General features: G+C 45.5%; 2 protein-coding genes across 5 annotated transcripts; one reads left to right on the top strand and one right to left on the bottom strand.

The window, feature by feature from the left end:
* Positions 1 to 6,157: 6,157 nt before the first annotated feature.
* On the top strand, positions 6,158 to 8,869 carry LOC119295230 (cysteine-rich receptor-like protein kinase 36). Of its 2 annotated transcripts, none has more exons than XM_037573593.1 (7): positions 6,158 to 6,232; positions 6,445 to 6,605; positions 6,689 to 6,950; positions 7,135 to 7,357; positions 7,452 to 7,602; positions 7,711 to 7,902; positions 8,647 to 8,869. In XM_037573593.1, exons 2-7 carry the CDS (start codon positions 6,447 to 6,449, stop codon positions 8,671 to 8,673), a joined length of 1,014 nt encoding a protein of 337 aa, XP_037429490.1. In that variant the 5' UTR covers positions 6,158 to 6,232; positions 6,445 to 6,446; the 3' UTR covers positions 8,674 to 8,869. The 2 variants fall into 2 exon arrangements, with proteins under 2 accessions (XP_037429490.1, XP_037429491.1); XM_037573594.1 differs by having other exon boundaries at positions 6,169 to 6,232; positions 6,416 to 6,605.
* A 4,483-nt stretch (positions 8,870 to 13,352) lies between these two features.
* LOC119295231 (cysteine-rich receptor-like protein kinase 6) lies at positions 13,353 to 15,671 on the bottom strand. 3 transcript variants are annotated; one of them, XM_037573597.1, is made up of 7 exons: positions 15,437 to 15,671; positions 15,126 to 15,299; positions 14,790 to 15,051; positions 14,296 to 14,518; positions 14,045 to 14,192; positions 13,738 to 13,939; positions 13,353 to 13,660 (listed from the first exon to the last, which is right to left on the bottom strand). In XM_037573597.1, the coding sequence occupies exons 2-6, from the start codon at positions 15,267 to 15,269 to the stop codon at positions 13,751 to 13,753; spliced, it is 966 nt and encodes a 321-aa protein (XP_037429494.1). In that variant the 5' UTR covers positions 15,270 to 15,299; positions 15,437 to 15,671; the 3' UTR covers positions 13,353 to 13,660; positions 13,738 to 13,750. The 3 variants fall into 3 exon arrangements, with proteins under 3 accessions (XP_037429494.1, XP_037429492.1, XP_037429493.1); XM_037573595.1 differs by having other exon boundaries at positions 15,126 to 15,271; positions 15,437 to 15,670; XM_037573596.1 differs by having other exon boundaries at positions 13,353 to 13,666; positions 15,126 to 15,271; positions 15,437 to 15,670.
* Positions 15,672 to 18,517: the final 2,846 nt, after the last annotated feature.

Consider the following 18,517-nt stretch of genomic DNA (forward strand, 5'->3'; position numbering starts at 1 on the left):
GTCCTTACTGATATGCTTGGCCCCGCGCATCGTGGTCTTCTTCACCCTGCAAAAAAAGCACATGAAAAAGATATTGAAAAATGAACAAAAATATGTCGGTCATGGTAGAAATCTTTAAAAAATGATAAACAAGTGGAAAAGCTGGTAGTTGTCATGTAAGGGGGACGTGAGTGGCCATGTGTCATAATTAGTTGTTGCCATCCAGCAGCAGTTGGGATGTTAGCCAACTTGAAGAATGATAAGAATGTCTGATCTGCCATGAATGCAATTTCAAACCTGGGTGTGGCGTGAGCTCACAAGCCAACGAAAAAATGGCAGTTTCCATTAGGTACAGTAAGAGTTGCCATTTGGCTTAGATGCCACTTGCCATGTAAAAACCAATATGAGTTGCCATACACTTTAAAATGAAGGAAGAAATCATTTGGAAAAACAGCAGTTGCCGCGTGGGGGACGATGACAGAAGACCATGTGACAAGCTAAACGGATGCATTGGAAAATCAAGAAAATATAGCGCTATGTTAGTGAAAGCACATGGAGAAACCTACTTCTTGACTGGCTTCCTCAGGTCTGGCAACACGGCGATTCATAGCCAATTTTGCAGGAAGAATCCAACCTTTTACAAGAAAAACCAAAAAAGACATTCCATTCTTTTGGGATCTGTCTTCCCTTAGATGTGATGAATCGAATCTCTATTGAAATCTGGAATCACAAGGTATCCTTTCTTTAAAAACACATGAACGGGCGCCCTGAATGAATAAGAAATCGCTGCTATAACAGAGAGTTGCCCCAGATCAGACAGGATCCCCGGTGTTGGTCGTCGTCGTACGAGGAGAAGACCTGGTGGAAGGGGTGTCACCGGCAATGGGGGCACCTTTGTTCAAGCGAGCAGAAACACGGTTTGGCGTTGCCGCCTGTTTCTTCGAAACTGCTCGTCCATCAGCGGTCGGCTCGCTGCACATATGAGTTGGAGGAAAAAAAGGTGGCAATTGTCAGACAACAAACTCATTACCGTGCTTGACAAAAAACAAGTGCAAGAAATGGATGAGACTGTTCCAAGAAAATAGACACAGCAAAAAACTAAAATTAAAGTCGAACCTCCTCCTGGCAGCTGCGAGATCGGTCCTAGACCTCTTGCCACAAGAACCCTGCCTAGCATCTCCTGGAGCCCTCCCCCTCTTTGATGGCAACATCCCCTCGCCTCCCGCAGCTGTATGTTCTTTGACTTTCTCCGGTGGGGGACATATGTTGCATCCTTGTCCTTGTTACCACCTGCGCGAACTTCAGCATGTTCATCATCATCAGTGTCCTGTTGCACGTTCTCCATGTCATCGTCGTCATCCTTGCTGAGGCCAGCGTCTCCATCTAGATCATCTTGTATGTCACCGGGCTCTTGTGAACTGTTGTAGTCATACCGGCCACGACAACCGGTTGGCCGATGTGTATGTTCTGGGACAAATGAAGTGAACTGCCTCGCAACCGCGTCACTGTCAGAGCCACTGAGAGACGTCCACCCCTCAACCAACTTCCCGAGCAAGCCGGTCATTCCGGATGCAAACTGCCCAATTAGATGCTCAGCAGGTGCCCTCGCCTGTGCACGAAACAAGAAGCATCAACAACCACCCATATTGCAGTCACTTGCGCGACATCAACAAATAATCCACGACAAACCATAGATGTACATATTTTGATTACCTCAGTAGGGCAAGACGGAGTTGAGTGCACGTCCATCCACTTTCTAAAGTTTTGAGGCCCCCCAAACACGCTGTAGTCTATAGCATGCTTGGCCATCAGCTAGAAAAAACAAAAAAAATAGCAAGGATGTAAGAGATAGAAGGTAAGTTTCAACACGAATGAAAAGAGTTCCCTTGTGGGGTCAAACATGGATACAATACGCATACAGCCATGGATAACAAAAGGTGGCCATCCCTTATGAACCACGGACGGTTCCCTCATGTCAAATTTGTAAGCATGCCGTGTGGAGAGAGAAACCAAAACTAACCTGTAGTTTTCCATATTTGGTATCAGTTGCCCTGTCTGCGGCAAGCACAACCTTGACAGCGTTGATAGTCCATGCAGAAACAGCAAACTTGTGCGTAGGCGGCGGACCTCCTACCCCAGTGAAATCCACGATGGACAGATCAAGACAGTCGACATACATGAGCTGATTTAAAACAATTTTACAAAGAAAGAAATATCAGTTGTCGTCATGTGTACTTTGTAGTTAAAAAAACAAGATAATGTATGTTCTCCTGATAATCAAGTTGATGTGCATGGAAAAGAATGGAATAAAAAAAGAAGTTGCCCTCTGTATGTGCTAGTTGCCATCATGGTTTGATGGCAATTGCCATATTGCTAAGATGGCAGTTGCCATCATAGTCTGATAACAGTTGTCATACTAATATGATGGCAGTTGCCATATTGTCATTATAACAGTTGCCATATTGTCATTATGGCAGTTGCCATCTTGTTATGATCAGGTTGACATGCATGAATAAAAGTGTGTTATAAAACAGTGCTCACAGAAAAAACTGGTAAAAAAAATACCATTAAATGCAGTCGGCAACCCTTTTGATACATCTTGCTTGAGAATGTATCGTGGAGGAAGTCGGCAATAAACTTGCACCAATTCATGTTCTTCACATTTTTCAGATCCGCCTACACCACACAAAATTTCAGGGCAGAAAAGGTTGCCGCATCAGAAAATCTAAAAATGAAAAAAAACATCGAAAAGCACTGGCAGTCACTAACTTTACACATGACATCGGAGCCGAAAGATTGAAGGAAAATAAAGTAGTAAAGATGGATCATTCACCAGGATGGGGAAGCATTTGTTGCTTGGGCGAAAAGAGGTGGTCGGCGCGAAAACAGCTGAGATGAGGTACATGAGTAGCTTCATCTTGAAAACATCTCCATGCATCGTCATGGCCTGCAGCGAATCTGCCACTGCAGACGTGTTCGGCATGGATTCCGACCCAGGAAACAACCGGGGGAACAGCGCTTCCTCGATCTCATTGTTGACCTCATACGGGACTTTGATATGTCCACGAGGCACGCCCAGAGTGCAGAACACGGATTCCTCGTTCAACGGGAGTCTTCCACGTCCCGGAATCACGAACTCCCTGGAGGCGGGCTTGTAGATCTCAGCAAGCCAGTCACATACAGGGTTGACAAGGTTCGTGCACCGGACAACCATCATAGACTGCATACCCATCTCAGCAGCAGCCCCCTTCTGATCGTCGGTGAATTTGTCAGTCAACGCAGTCAGACGTTCTTGGGAGGCTCTGTTGCGAATACGTTTCTTCTTCTGCAAAAAACAGACAATAAGTGATCAGTTGTTGCCATGTTTTCCAATGTCATGAAATTTTAGTCCGTGTCAGACGACTGCAAGCTCGAGGTGTCAACCAGTAACATAAAGCAGGATTGAGGGGGATGTGTGAACATTTACCTCATCACCCTCTTTTATCCGTCCAGTTGCCCGATTACGCTGTGGTGGATCCATGAAATCATCATCATCGTTTTGATGATCGCCACGAGCCATTCTGCTGAGATAGGGACAGACCAAATTGTCATGGAGGAAATGTAAATGCAAGAGGTAAGCAGTTGCCACCTTACAAAAAATGTCAACTAGTGAATGCAGAAAAAATAACATATGTATGACATCTGACAGAATTGATATGCAAATTTGGTTGCCACATTATGCAGCCAATTTGCCACACCGTCGTATCTGCAGAATGGCAACAGAAAATGTGTTCACATTCTATTTGCCACATGAATATACTATTCGACAACAGGCACACTTGAAGTGCACATTAGTTGCCATCCAGTACAGTTGGCTGCTGAAACTGCATTGACTACAGATTGTGGCGACTATCACAATGTGGTAACTACCACAAATCATTCAGAAAAATTTGATGGCACAATGAAAAAGCATGTTAGTGGCTACTATCACAGTAATTCAGCAAATTCAGTTGCCACATGGAAGAGCGTGTATGTGGCAACTATCACAGTCATTGAATAAAAAAAGTTGCCCCATGCGAAAGCTTATATGTGGCAACTATCACAGTCATTTCAGTAATTTGTTGCCGCAAAGGAAAACACGTTTGTGGCAACTATCACATTAGTTCAGGGAGTTAGTTGCCACACAATCATGATAGTTAATCAAACCACCAAGTTCGCCTCATACTACAGTTTCAAAACCCAACTAACTAGATCTAGGGTTCAATGACAACTACCGCGACCTCAAATTCACCCTCAAAGTTCACCCCCGAACTGACTGCAAACACAAATTCCAACCAATGCGCATCAAACAACCCGGGAGACACCTGACCAATCCATAGGCAGGACTAGTGCGTGCCTCCGAACAAGCATAACCACACCGACGATGCCGCCGCCGCGGTGGCGATGAAACTGCCCAGTGCAACCAAAAACGGCTAGCAGACGACTTCGGCGCCGGCGGGAACGCCGACGCATCGCAGAATTGCCTGAATCTCTACGAATCTCGATCGAGGAATCAAGCAGGGAGGGAAGGGGGGAAAATGCAGGAAGGGGTTGCGAGAGTTGTAGCGACCATTACCTTCAAGCCGCAGGCGCTCCGGCGCAGCCGCTCCGTTCCGGCGAGCACCACCGACGGCCGCGAACACCGTCGATTCTTCCGCCTCCGCCGTCGCCTTCTCCCCTCGCCTTCTCCTCCAGTGGATTGAAATGCGAGTGGGTTGTGCCAGTAACTGCGTGCGGCTGGGTAAATGGAACCGTGAGGGAGAGGGGGCAGAGGTGTGCGACGTGTTTGACGTCAACCGCGGTCGGAGCATGGCGTGCGGGCGCATAGCGGTTCCACCGCACGCCTCCGAGTGGCAACCGCCGACCGCGGGATGGCAACCAACATGCGGGCGACCCGACTCGCACACCGCACACGCGCCTCGTCCTACGTGACACAGAAAACCGGCCGGTTTGTTCCAAAATTCATGCACAAAGTTGCCAACGGAGATGCTTGCGTGTGGTCGGGATGGTGAACACCCACACGTGTGGGCGTTAACATTTCTGTTTTGTTTTGCATCATGGAGAGAAGCAAAAAAGAAATATACAGCTCATTTACCTTCTAATAAAGGATGTTGGTTGGAGATGTTGACGGGGGACGATGGATCGACGATGGACCAAGTCGATAAGAGGAGGCAGATCTGAGATCTTGTTCCTCTTCCACTGGGTCCTATGCCCCAAATAACAATCTGTGTGTATTCTTCTTTTTTTGGTTGTTCTGAGTGGGCTGGTCCGAGTCGAGGGCGGTACAAACATCAGTTTTTCTTCTTCTGGCGCGCCGACTTTGTTCTTTCGATGATTTTTTTCTCGTATTTGTTATGCTTCGGATGAGAGCTGGATTATTTATCCTCAGTCTCTTGAAGGTACTCATAGAGGTAGGGTGTGTATGTGTACGTTTATAGATGTGAGTGTATGCATGTATATATGAGTGCTTGCGTCTATGTTAGAGGGTGCTTGGATACGTTTTAGTCCCATGACTAAAAGTAGTGGGACTAAAACTTGCTAGCCTCACCCATGCATGGACCCAAATACTAAAGAGACTAAAATCAAGTTAATGAGCATTTATTATCCTCCAAACTCTCTAATCCAGAACTCGCATGTGTTAAAGAAGATGAGTTAAATGAGGAGAGAGGGGACTAATCCATATTTTAATAGGGGTACTTCTGACTAAAAAAATTTAGTCTCAAGACTAGTTTTAGTCCCTCTTTAGTCAGGGGTGCTTGAAAATTTAGCCTCTTAAAGAGACTATTTTTAGTCAAACTAAAATAAGTTTTTTGGATCCAAGCACCCTCTTAGAAAAAAAAAAAGCATTCGCCTCTTTCTCGTTTTTGCCAAAAGCAACGCGGTTCTACTACTGGAGACGCGCTAAGCATAGACCGTGTTTTGAACCCTACCTCGCAGTGTACACGGACACAACGCCGACGGTCGCAAGGCTAGCGTCCAGCGCGTCGTCATCAGATTCACACCCCAGACCACGGTGGAGGTCCTCACGCGCTACAGATCACCGTTTTCTTTTCAAAGAAAGAGGAAGACTCGAGGGAAAGTCAAGTCAAGTCAAGTCAATCCAGATCTCATTGGGTTCATTTATATGCACCTTCGCCTATCAACGAAACCATTCATCTCACAAGCCTCAGCCCCATTTCGCTGTTCCCTTCCCAGCATCTATAGCAGCATACCTCAAGTGTTGGATCTTCTCCAGGTCAGTGCTGTGCTTTGTAGGAGTATTAAGAACCTTGTTGTTTTTCAGATGATCGCAGCACGCACAACCATGCTTATAGCTCAGTTAAAACAAGATATTGTGGCTTTACACATGTTTTTCCTTTCTTAAAAAAAGGTTGATTTTATTTCCGTTGTTTCGATATAAATCCATGGCTTGCAGCAGCTCACATCCATCACCTGTCATACCATCAGAAATGGCCACTTACTCAGGAGGAGTCAATACCGAGGGGAACAATCAGACTGTTCTAAGCACATTACCCAAGGAACTGCCGTTAGACTTCTTGAGGACTATCACAGATCAGTTCTCAGACAAGCGCATTCTTGGTACAGGTGCATTTGGAACGGTTTATACGGTATGTTCACGCCTTGACAACCTTTTGCATTTTCGGAATTTGTTGACAAAAAATGGTGAAAAGGTATCTTTGAGGTTGAACAGGGAGTTATGCCAGATAGACAAAGGATTGCCGTGAAGAAGCTTGCGGAGAGTGCACCGGTTTCACGCGACAAAGCATTTACCAATGAGGTTCAAAATATCATGGTTCTCCACCATAAAAATGTGGTCAAGTTGGTCGGGTACTGCCATGAAGGACAAAAGAAAGTTGTTCAAAACAATGGAAGATATATTGTTGCAGACGTTTATGAAAGTCTACTCTGCTACGAATATTTACCTATGGGAAGCCTTCAGAAGAACCTTTTTGGTATGTGATGATAAATCTCTATTTTAGTTTCGTCTACTCCCTGAGTACAAAAAATGTCTTATATTTTGATACGGATGTAGTAATATTTAGTTATTTACAAAGTTTGGAGCGCAAATTACCTTCTCATATTCTATTCCTTGAACTACTATCTTAGCTACTGAAATAACTCGATCTTTAACTTCAGACGAACCCGTTAACATGGCTTGGGACGTGCGCTTCAAAATAATTAAGGGGATCTGCAATGGTTTACTCTTTCTTCATAGGATTCCTATTATCCATATGGATTTGAAGCCTGAAAATATACTGTTGGACAATAACATGATACCAAAAATCGCGGATTTTGAACTTTCCAAGCTCTTTGGCCAAGAACAAACACGGGCAAACACACAGAATGTTGTGGGATCATAGTAAGCTGACTAGAACTGTTCTAATATTTTGTTGTAAATTGCATTTTCACTTACTAGCAATGCGTATTAAATTATCACTGCTAATTATATGCAGCGGATACATAGCCCCAGAATACCTATACAGAGGTGAAATCTCCGCTCAGTCAGATATATATAGTTTAGGCCTATTAATCATCGAGACTACCACCGGCGAGAAGAATAACCCCAAACAGAACGAACCGTCAGCAAGGGAGTTTATTGAAAGAGTAAGAAAGAATACTACATGCTGATTTAATTGTTGAAATCAAGAAGCTTATGTTAGACTTTAACTTTATGTTGTCACCTAGGATAACAGTTCAAAATTCTTTACGTAGGTACGTCAAAATTGGACAGAAGGACACATAGCGTCCAGATACTCAAAGTTAAATGCAAATGGCCTCCAGGAAGTAAAAGTATTCATTGAAATTGGTCTAGATTGTGTGCGCATTGATCGGAAGAGCAGACCCTCAATCGAAAGCATTGTTCAGAGGCTCGATGGACGTTGTGCAAGCGAAAGGGCAAACCAGGTATGAAAATTACATATGGACTGGATCAGAGGCTCTGTATTGAGATCACTTTGTTTCATGCAAGTGAAGAGGAGGAATCTCTAATATCTTTCAGTAGTGTACTGTGGCCGCTTCTGAGAAACCTACCGCTTAAATTGTTCGCTTGCTGCCTATACACTAATGTTTCAAGTGGCAAAATTCCACAAAAGTCCATCTGTATATTTCGAAACCTGTGTAGTTATGATGTGCCCTCCAAAATCCATATTGATTGATCAAATTAGACAATGGATGGGATCGAGGTGGATATTAATAATCCACTTGTCTAACTAGCCTGCCAATTTTATTCAATTTTTGCGGCTAGTTTCTCACAACAGATAGTAAAATACATTCACCACAACACAAACAACCGGACAGTTTAAGTCTTAATATGTTGCGTACTATTTTTGTGAAGTTACCTGATTGCATGCAAACTATTTGCCTGGCATGGCCAGTTAAGTTGCATAAGGCTTTCAAAAGAATTGTTTTTTCTCTCATTTGCAGCCCTAAAATGCTTGGACTAAGATACTGTGACCCCATCCTTTTCTAGAATGAGGGAACATAATCGCATTTGCATACTTGGTTTCCTTTGCTTTTTGTCGACTATCCATTGTTTACTTATAGTTTAGATTTTCATTGTTATTATGTGTTTACCCTATTTACATAATTGCATTTAGCTTATGCTGCATTTAAGTTGGTGTTGCTAACATATACTCTACAAAATTTCAGTTCTCCACTACTTCCATGCGAGCATAAACTGGGATCTTCTATTGAAGAAACAAGGGCAACATGGAAGAAAGAGCTTGCTCTGTTATTACTAGAATGAATTTATTTCGGAAATAATGTTGCGTGTCATTGTGGAACTTGTTAAATTTATTATGGTAACTGCTATTCCAGTATCTCTTGTATCAAAGATTTTATACTTCAAATGCAGTGTTGTTTCTTCTGTTCAGTGCGGTTTGACATTTCTTGATGCAATGTTATTGTCTCTGTTCATTGTACCACCGATCCGTCATCATTGATCCATCGGTGGCCACTGGTCAGAGATGAAGCTCATCACAGGCGGGCTCTGAAAGTGGCGTCAATATGAGTCTCTAAGAGCTAACCTAGGCAGTTTAACACCGACAAGGCTAGCTTTGACCGGTCAGTGATAAGGGCACCGTCCACCTCAAATTGATGATATGGCATCACGGACCGGCTGTTATAGGTGTCTAGTCAGTGATATTGCGTCATCACTGACCACCCTATTTAGTACCCGGTCATTGGTGTATGTTCTAAATTTATGAGCAACATCTTCCCGTGAGGTGTGACGGTGCAGAAAACCATCCTTTCCCTGCACCTCATGGGGCGGAGCGCGCATAGAGGATCAGATTGGGGTACACGCGAGACAAGGGTTTACCCAGGTTCAGGCCCTAATTGTGAGGTAATACCCTACATCCTGTGTGTATTGTATTGATGTGGCCTCGTATGAGGTGTGCATGTTTTGGATATGTTCGATGCCTCCTTGGGAGGCCCCTACCTCCCCTTATATAGGTGGATGAGGGGTAGGGTTACATGGCTTGTTGCCCAAGTTTTCTATGAATCATGTCTTACTATACAAGTAATGATATATCCTTCTAGAGGAGGCCCACCGTTAGAAGCGAGCAGCCCAAACAATAACCAGGCTCCGAGGCCGGCCTGGTGGCCTTATTTCCCGGAAGTCGGGTACCCCGGTGTATTGCAACGTAAGTAGACCCTGAGCACATGTGGAGTGGGAGTCTTTTGTCTTTGGAAATGAGAACCCAGGCGGGCTCCTGCTGTTTTGGCGACTGTCATGGTCTGTCTGCATGATTCCGACCTTGAAGTACTTAGGTACTAGGTGTACGGCCTCCTAGGTACCCTTAGCGTACTGATCCATCGGTAGCTTGGCTGCATTAAGGTTAATGCCGAACCGAATGTGCCATCTTAGACTGCTCGGCGAGGTCTTGAGGGAGTCCTTTGAATGAACAATGATCTTATGCCGACCCCCCTGAAGATGTCGGAGGTGACATAGTTCGTCGGGCTTGTTGCTCCTAGGAGGAAGTCGAGGACAACCGTGCTTGGTGAGTTGGGTGTCTGACCTCTCCTCTTCTTTGTCATTGTAGACATTCGGCTTCAAAAATCCTCGGCTTGGCGGGCGTGCGACCTCCTTGAAGAGGTCGGAGATGACATCGTCTATCTCACATCGCCGACGACGTGCAGGTGCCGGGCTCCAATGAGGAAGAGTAGAGGATGGGAGATGGCGACGCCTCGAGTCCCGTAAGATGGTATGTGTCACATGTCCTACTCTACCTCGCCGACGACCGTATCAATACCCCGAGGGATGCAGCCAGCCGTTCGTACATGGACTCGGCGGAGCCGGACGAGCTCCGCTTAAGATTAGGTTTCACGTGCATGTAATTGTATGGATTTGAGAATTAGTAATCGAGGTATCTGGTTGTGGAAATGATAATTTGAGCCTGACGGGTCATTGTCCGCGAACGCGCTCGGACGTGCCCACAGGTGTTTGAGGGTCAGATTTGGTGTATCCGCTGTAGATCCTCCTACGTACAGTACGTGTTAATCCTGGATTACGTTTATTTGGGTGGAGGGGAGCTGGCCGCGGCTGAGGGCCACATCGTCTCCGGTAGATGTTGAAGGTGAAGACCAAAGCTGATAGGTGTGTCTTTTACTCGTTTGGAAGCAAGACAATGGCGGCCATTGATTCCGTACTAAATCGAATCCACGGAACTGAAAATGCTCACAGAAATGCGCAAATACTAATAACTAGAAAAACATGAAGTAGTGCATTCGGGAATTCCTATTCGATAATACTCTGAAGAAGAATTGGTTCATCAAAAGTAGATCTTGTCGGGCTCCTGAGCCTTACAGGTGACCTCAGCGAACAAGACGACCTCGGGGCCCGGCGGCGCCAGCGGCAGAGCGAGCGGACAGCTGAAGCCCAGCTTGCGCTTGTTGCCGAGGCCGTCGAGCCCCACGTAGGTGACCTCCCCGTAGAGGCGCACCTCGACACTGAACACGCCCGTCGCGTTCTGCTTCTTGAAGTCCTCCTCCGCCGCCGCGTCCAGCACGTACGCCGGGACATCCCCGAGGCGCGGACGACGTGCACCTTGGTCTTGAGCATCTTGTGCTTGTGCCCCTCGCCGGCGACGGTGGCGTTGTACAGGCGCCGGTCGTGGAAGACGAAGGTGGCCACGAGAGGCTTGGTGTGCTTGATGACCGCCCCGCTGGGATTGCGGATGGCGAGAGCCACCGAGATGTTGAAGGCGAAGACGGGCGTAGGCGCCGCCGCGCCGGTCGTTTTGTTGGCGAAGGCGAAGCTGTTGAGACGGGCGTCATAGACCTTGGCCTTGACTTGGGGGACGACGCCGAAGCGCAAGACGACGACGGTGATAGCCGCGAGGACAGCGGCCACGGCGAGGCCGATGCCCAAGCCGGCGAACCACCGCCTGCAGTTTCGTGGTGGTCCATACGGGCAGCAGCAACACTTGCAAGACTCCGCCATTTGTGACACCGTGAGTCTGACAGGTTGGATGATTATGTCGCCAGACTGGGCCACTTGGGTGTAGGGTGAATCTGGCCGCCGGAGTATATTGTGCGCATCGGTGGATAATTCCTCTTGATAGGAAAAACAACTGAAACTGACGATTTCTGTATGCACACACAGCCTAAATATTCAGTTATTACTACGATGTTTAGACGACATCTTAAACATCTGAAACAACTTATGAGAGCAAACAAGGAAATTATGTTACAGTATATGATTATATGAAGTCCGTTGTCGCCTAATCGCCTGCAACAACAAAATGTGCGGGACATGTGCTACCCAGAGCAGTGGGTAGTAATGCTAAAAGTCAATTGAGCAAAATGCCAAGCAACTCGGGCAAGTAGGCATTTGGAAACAAGATTGTTGAATATTGCAGACTACGGTTGGTATGATCTTAGCTGCCATTGTCTTTGGGTTACCGTATAGCAAGATGTTTGGTTTAATCCCCAAATAGTTTAAGTTGGTTATAAACTAGACTAACTTGACCCCGTTGAATGAGCCCGTCAATTTGTCAAACAAGCATGGCACGGAGCAGGTATGCAAATGCCAAGAAGAGATCTACAACATGTAACAATAAGGACATTTCAATGCTTTTTTTGGTTTGTTTGTTGGTGAAAGTAGTCATGTCATCAACCAACAATTCATCTTGCAACTATTCCAATAGAGTGTATGCATTGCACCCAACGGGAGGTGAGAGCATTAATAAGGTTGCCCTCTCATTCACCCGCAAAAAAAACGTTGCTCTCTTTTTTATTTTGAAGGGAAAAGCCTCCTGGTACTTTAGTGCGAAAACTATAGAGTTACATCATTCAGTACTACCTCTCTCTCGGTTTACAGGGCGTGCGCGTACCCCTAGGTCGTCAATTTGACCAGCCTAGTACAAGTCATATATTACAAAAAATATACCAACATAAACTTTGGAGTTCCTACTTTCAAAATATATAATTTTTGTGTTATATAGTTTATATTAGGGTGATAAAAATTGGCTACCTAGGTATACGCGCAAGACTTGTAAACCAAAACGGAGGTAGTACATTGGTAATAAAAAACTCTCCTCCCTTTCTCTCTTCATTAATTTCATTTCACCTAATGTGCACACAACTCTCCTCCCTTTCTCTCTTCATTAATTTCATGCCACGTCATCAAAAAATCATGTGTCGCTAAGTGTTGTTCTACGGTGCATCCCGTGCATAATTCTGGCACTTTGTTATGGTGGTTTCATTTGGAAGGACTTCTTTTAAGATCAATGAAGAGTCAACTACTCTTGCTCTGGAATCGGCAATTGGCGTCAAGACATCATCCTTGCAAGTATCATCCATTGGTGAACGTGTTTTCCCTTTTCTGGTTTCTTGCAAGAATGTTGGATTGTTCATTCTTCATCAGATGAATTTCATTTGTCATGCATCTGGCGATGGTGGATGTGGTGAATCGCCCCCCCATGGACCAGTTTGTAATTTTCTTTCTTTCTGAGGTGTGTTGTACCACTGTTCTTTGCAATCTAGTCTTGTGGTTCTCCTAACCAAATTTTTTTTGCTACTTTCATGTTTGGGGCAATGAGGGACCAAATTGGGTCCCAGAATTTGATGATTCGCAGGGGCAATCTGAGTTTGAATGGTTCTTCTACTGATTTACTGCCAGGAAGATATTTGTGAATGGGTGGCAATAGGCCATCCACTTCGTCCCCACCTCATATTCGATAATCATGCTCATGGCATGATGGATTTGGAAGCGGTACAACGCGGTCATCTTCGACGGTGCACAGCCCACCTACTCAACACATTCAGGGTTGAGGACTGGTCGTGGGCAAAGGCGGGAACATTGGATCTTGCGGCGCTATTTCTGGCAGGTGTCTAGCTCGTAGGGGGTGGCATTGCAAAAACGGGTTTGGCCCTTCTCGGGCTAGACTTTATTTTTCTATCAACACATCAAGACACAAAGTTTTTGCTTTCCCTTGCTACATTCCATCACATAAATTTGTCTGAACTAAACCCAAAGAGATATGTGGAGTACGTAGCAGTTACAAGGAGAAATACAATTTAATAGGCTTCACAGTGACGTACATATCATAGCATACTGTTTTAAAATAATTCATTATAGCAGTAATAGAGAGCGTCCATTCCATCTTGCACATGTCTGCTGATCAAAACCCAAATTTCATGCTGGATGGAGATTGGAGACCTGAAACTTCATACAGTAGGTTATCAGCAGCTGAAATGCAGAATAAGTCGGTTTATAACAGAGTGAAAATTGCATACCTGGCATGACATTTTAGTTTCTGATGGATGCACATCGTCCGTTTAGCTTGTCGAGAATTGTTTCTATGGATGGTCTCTTCAGCCGATCAATCTCAACACATTCCAGTCCTATTTCGATGCATTTTTTTACTTGTTGGAGGCCATCCGCATCTAACAATGGGTACTCGGATGCGATGCGCTGCTCTTTCCAATTTTCACGTACCTACGTATAGGATTGGAATCATGATCCTCAAGATAACACAAAAATCAATCGTAACATGAGCTTTTAAAGTTTAGTTTTCAAACCATGAAGCAAAATTTCTCTTACATTTTTTATGAACTGCACTGCCGACGGTTCTTTGCCTGGACAATTCTTCTCTCCCGTGGTAGTCTCCATGATTAGTAGGCCTAAACTGTATATGTCTGACTTCGTGGAGATTTCACCTTTGTATAGATATTCCGGAGCTATGTATCCACTGCATATCATTAAGATTTTTATAAGTATTATCGGAGAGATTAGAATGCAGTTTACTTTAAGACAAAGGAACAAAACATTATCGCAGTTTGTGGTCGACTTACTATGACCCAACAACATTCTGTGTGTTCATCCGTGTTTGTTCTTGACCAAAGAGTCTGGAGAGACCGAAATCGGCGATTTTCGGCACCATGTTATCATCCAACAGTATGTTTTCCGGCTTGAGATCCATATGGACAATAGGAATGCTGTGTACAAAGTGCAAACCATTGCAAATCCCCTTAATTATGTTGAAGCGTATGTTCCAGTCCATTTTTGTATGTACTTCTGAGGAAGTGAAACACTGAATTATTGAATTACTCAAATATAAAGAATTACAATAACGTGAACATTTATTTATTAGAATGCCGACAGCAAAAATATGTTCACAAAAGACAACCTTTCAGTACAATAGCAAGTTCTTTCGATAGTTGCAGTTTTTCCCCATTATTGAGCATTGAAAAGATAACGGAATATATGGATGCCAAACTTCAATTCATAATGTAAACATATTTGAACATTATCATGAATGCAATTTGAGTCGGGTAGTATTATATACCAAAAAGATGTTTCTGAAGGCTTCCCAGTGGTAAGTACTCATGGCAAAGTAAACTCTCAACAATGTCAGCCACAATATATCTTCCGTTGTTCAGCACCACTTTCTTTTGACCTTCATGGCAGTAGCCGACCAACTTCAGTACATTTTCATGGTGGAGAGCCATAATATTCTGAACCTCGTTAGCAAATGCTTTGTCGCGCGCGATTGGCGAATTGTCCGCGAGTTTCTTCACGGTAATTATTTGGCCATCCGGCATATGTCCCTGTTCAACCTCAAAGATACTTTTTCAGCAACTCATGCCAAGGTGAAAATATGAAAGCAAAGGAATGACCGTACCATATAAACGGTTCCAAATGCGCCTGTACCGATTTTACGCGCCTCTGAGAACTGGTCGGTGATGGTTTTCAGAAAGTCTAACGGCAGATTCTTCGGTAATGTGCTCAGAACGCTCGGCTGACCTCCGCCAGCGCTAGTCGCCATTTCTGAAGGTTGAACAAGCTTTGAGGTGAGCTGCTTCAAGCTACGAATCTTCAGAAATTCTTATGCCCCATATAGAAGGACAGATCTAAGTGCACAAGACTAGGCATACACGGATCTCTTGGAAACGAAGCAGCATATATGATGCTTCTCGATTCGAAAGCACTAACCTGGAGAAGATCGAACACTTGGGGGTGATTCTCTCGAGCAGCTGTGAAGAGAGCAACGAAACGGGGATGAGGCTTGTCAGAAGAATCGCTTTCCTTGCTGGAGTAGTTGCTAGCTTCGGGTGGATTTATATGAACCAATCTAGTGAGATCTGGATGGAGCGCGTAGGTTGACTTGACTCAAAGCGGGCTAGCCTATGATGCTCACTCGCTGCTGTCTTTCTGGGAAAACAGTATGATGCGCCCACTAAGAATATAAAATCATGTCAGCATCGCTGCTTTAATTATCCTCACACTGTAGCTCTTTCCACACCGTGGAATTCGTCGACGGCGAGTCCGCGTGGCTCGCGAGGTGGGGCCACAAGTTAGCGTGTCTCTGTCAGTACGCAGTGTCAGGGGCAAGGCTTGTTGCGCTCTTTTTTTTTTTCCTAAACCGAGGCAACAACTTTGCCTTTTCTATCAATTATTAAAGAAAATTTGGTCAGAAAATCCCTTTTGGAGGCAGAGCTCCATGGAGACCGGTTTTTAAAAAATTCAAAATCCATATTTTTACATGTCAAAAACTGAAAGAATAGATATATATGAAGGCATAATGCATAAGTGTGTAAATTTTCAGGATGAAATACGCTGAAACGAGGATTGTGCAAAAAAACACATATGATGATGTTTAACCCATGATACTGTTCATCCTTCCAGGCCATGACTTTGTTTTTTTTACAGGTCGTATTTTAAGGTATTTCATCTTGAAATTTTACTCGTACAAACTTTTTAGATTTTTTTGAAACTAAAAAGTTTGAATTTTGATTTTTTTTTAAAAAAAAACTGGAGGCTAGGAGCCAAAGCAGCCACACCAACAAAGCCTTTAGTCCCAGACAAATTGGGATAGGCAGGCTAGAGCTAAAACTCATAAGAATCTCCCAGCCAACTCATGGTTCTGACATATGGATAACAAACTTGCACACACCCATTTCCATGGCTAGTTCTCTCGTGATACTCCAGTTCTACAGGTCTCTCTTTACGGACTCCGCCCATGTGACCTCTCGACATTATCAGCATGACTTTAGTCGTCCGCTATATGCTAGAGCTTCTAGAGGCCTGCAGCTTTGGCGGGCGCTTAGCCGCCCCAGAGAGAGAGACGTCATCACCTCCATCATCACCCAGCTTCGCGTGATGGCTCTTCGGATGGCTCCTCCGCTTCCTCCACCACCTCCAGAGCCAGATTATATCCTCTCTACCTCACCGCCACCGCCATTTATGTGTTATGTGTGCCTCATTTCTGTGTTGGGCTTTGTTGTGTTGTGCCCACAGCTGAACCTTGGGTAGTGTTTGTGTGTGTGCGTGTGTGTTGGACCCTGCCTGCGGTGGCGTTGTGTGTGTGTTGTTCGGCTGGTACCTTGTTGACTTTGTGCTCGGTGGTTTGCTTTATTTATAAAGCGGTGCGAAAGCCTTTTTCAGTAATATGCCCAAACCATCTCAGACGATGTTGTGCAACCTTCTCTTTCGGTCGGTGCTACACCAACTCTCCCTCGTATATCATCATTCCGAATGCCTCACTTAAATTTGCCAGTTAATTATGGAAGCGAAAACATTCAGGGCCAAGCCCACAGTCCAACAACGCAACAAACCCAAGAAAAGCACACCAACCCCACAAACACAAACAAACGGAAAACCCGCCAACTGAAACTAGCTGGCCTCCCATCACTGTTGAAGAAAAGAAGTCAAGACTGCTACGGGAGTAGTAGACCGGAACTCTCCTAAAGAGGTGGCAAAGAAAGCAGCATCCCAAACTATGTTCCAGGTTCCTTGCTTGCCACGCCAATGAACAACTTCGATTGTAACCTCGTCGCCTGCATGACACCAGGCCAAAGCCCTCAAAGTTGCAGAAACTCTCAGGGCCACCTCCCGACATGCACCACTCCATCGTGTCCTGGACGATCAACCAACACCACCTTCCGGGGCCGCTACACCCGACATACCGCCGCTCGCCTCCGAGCCGCAACGCCACACAATGCGGCCGCCCGTAGCCCAAGCTACACAGGGAAGCCGCGCGCAGACCATGGCCATCACACCAACTCATTTGCCCTCCCCCCACACACATAAAGTTGACCACCCACTCTGAGGTGCGTCAACGGAGCCGACAACTCTACTACACTGGCGGCACATGATTGTCACCCCAAGCCATCACCAATACGACGCTCCTGCCTCATAGAAGGCCGCCCGCAATGGTTCCCGAGGCCATCGGCTAGATGCACCAACAACAACTCGGGGCCGCAGCCCCGACATCCCCGCCTCACGATGACAGGAGGGGAATGCGCAAGTAGGTGTGTGCAAACTCTCCAAGACGACGCCTCCAAGTAGGAAATGAGGTAGCCGCCGTCATCGCCCACTCCGGCTGCCGGAGCTAGGGATTTCTCCTGGAGAACCCACCCCAAGAGGGATGGGGAAGAGCTTCACATCAACACCTTCAAGAAGAAAAATGACAACAATACGAACGGTCGGTCAAGACTTTCACCCGAAGCTCCTCCACATAGATTCCCGGAGCACACACCACGCAACACACCACCCCGCAACGCCAAACAACAACACATCACACTACAACGGCTGACCGCAAACACTACAAAAAAGACACATCCGTGACATTTTGGGTCGAACAAAACTTTTTTCTGTCATACATATGACACTTCTATGATGATAATAGTGACAAAACCCGGTATCATCATAGATGTGGTGGGCTCCTACTTCTATGACAAAAAATCATGATAGGAAATGGGCTTTTCGTCCTGGGTGGGCCAGAGAAGCAGCTGCATGACATTCTTTGGGCCGTCCATGACGGAAAAAACCGTGGTAAAAGCGAGGGCGAGGAAAATTTTGGGGAGTTCCCGGTTACGGTGGGAGGTCGGGGGCCGAGCGATGCGCATTTCTCTCGTACACGTACGCGCGTGTGTGCGAGGCGTTGGCTCTAACTAAACCCGAGCGATTGCACTGCAGGCCACGCGTTACTAAACCCGAGCGATCGATCGATGACTGTTAACTGAACCCGATCGAGTGATTCCTTCGCTACTGCTACTAACTAAAGCCGATCGA

This window comes from Triticum dicoccoides, chromosome 4B (genome assembly GCF_002162155.2).
Source record: "Triticum dicoccoides isolate Atlit2015 ecotype Zavitan chromosome 4B, WEW_v2.0, whole genome shotgun sequence".
NCBI classification, from domain to species: Eukaryota; Viridiplantae; Streptophyta; class Magnoliopsida; order Poales; family Poaceae; genus Triticum; species Triticum dicoccoides.

Bases quoted from the DNA above. Each gene is read 5' to 3' on its own strand.
- LOC119295231 (XM_037573597.1), bottom strand. From the start codon at position 15,269: ATGGCGACTAGCGCTGGCGGAGGTCAGCCGAGCGTTCTGAGCACATTA. The intron at 15,052-15,125 runs GTACGGTCATTC...GAGGTTGAACAG, and splicing joins CATTTGGAACCGTTTATATG to GGACATATGCCGGATGGCCA. The intron at 14,519-14,789 runs GTATATAATACT...TCACTTCCTCAG, and splicing joins CCTTCAGAAACATCTTTTTG to AAGTACATACAAAAATGGAC.
- LOC119295230 (XM_037573593.1), top strand. From the start codon at position 6,447: ATGGCCACTTACTCAGGAGGAGTCAATACCGAGGGGAACAATCAGACT. The intron at 7,603-7,710 runs GTAAGAAAGAAT...TTCTTTACGTAG, and splicing joins CAAGGGAGTTTATTGAAAGA to GTACGTCAAAATTGGACAGA. The intron at 7,903-8,646 runs GTATGAAAATTA...ACAAAATTTCAG, and splicing joins CAAGCGAAAGGGCAAACCAG to TTCTCCACTACTTCCATGCG.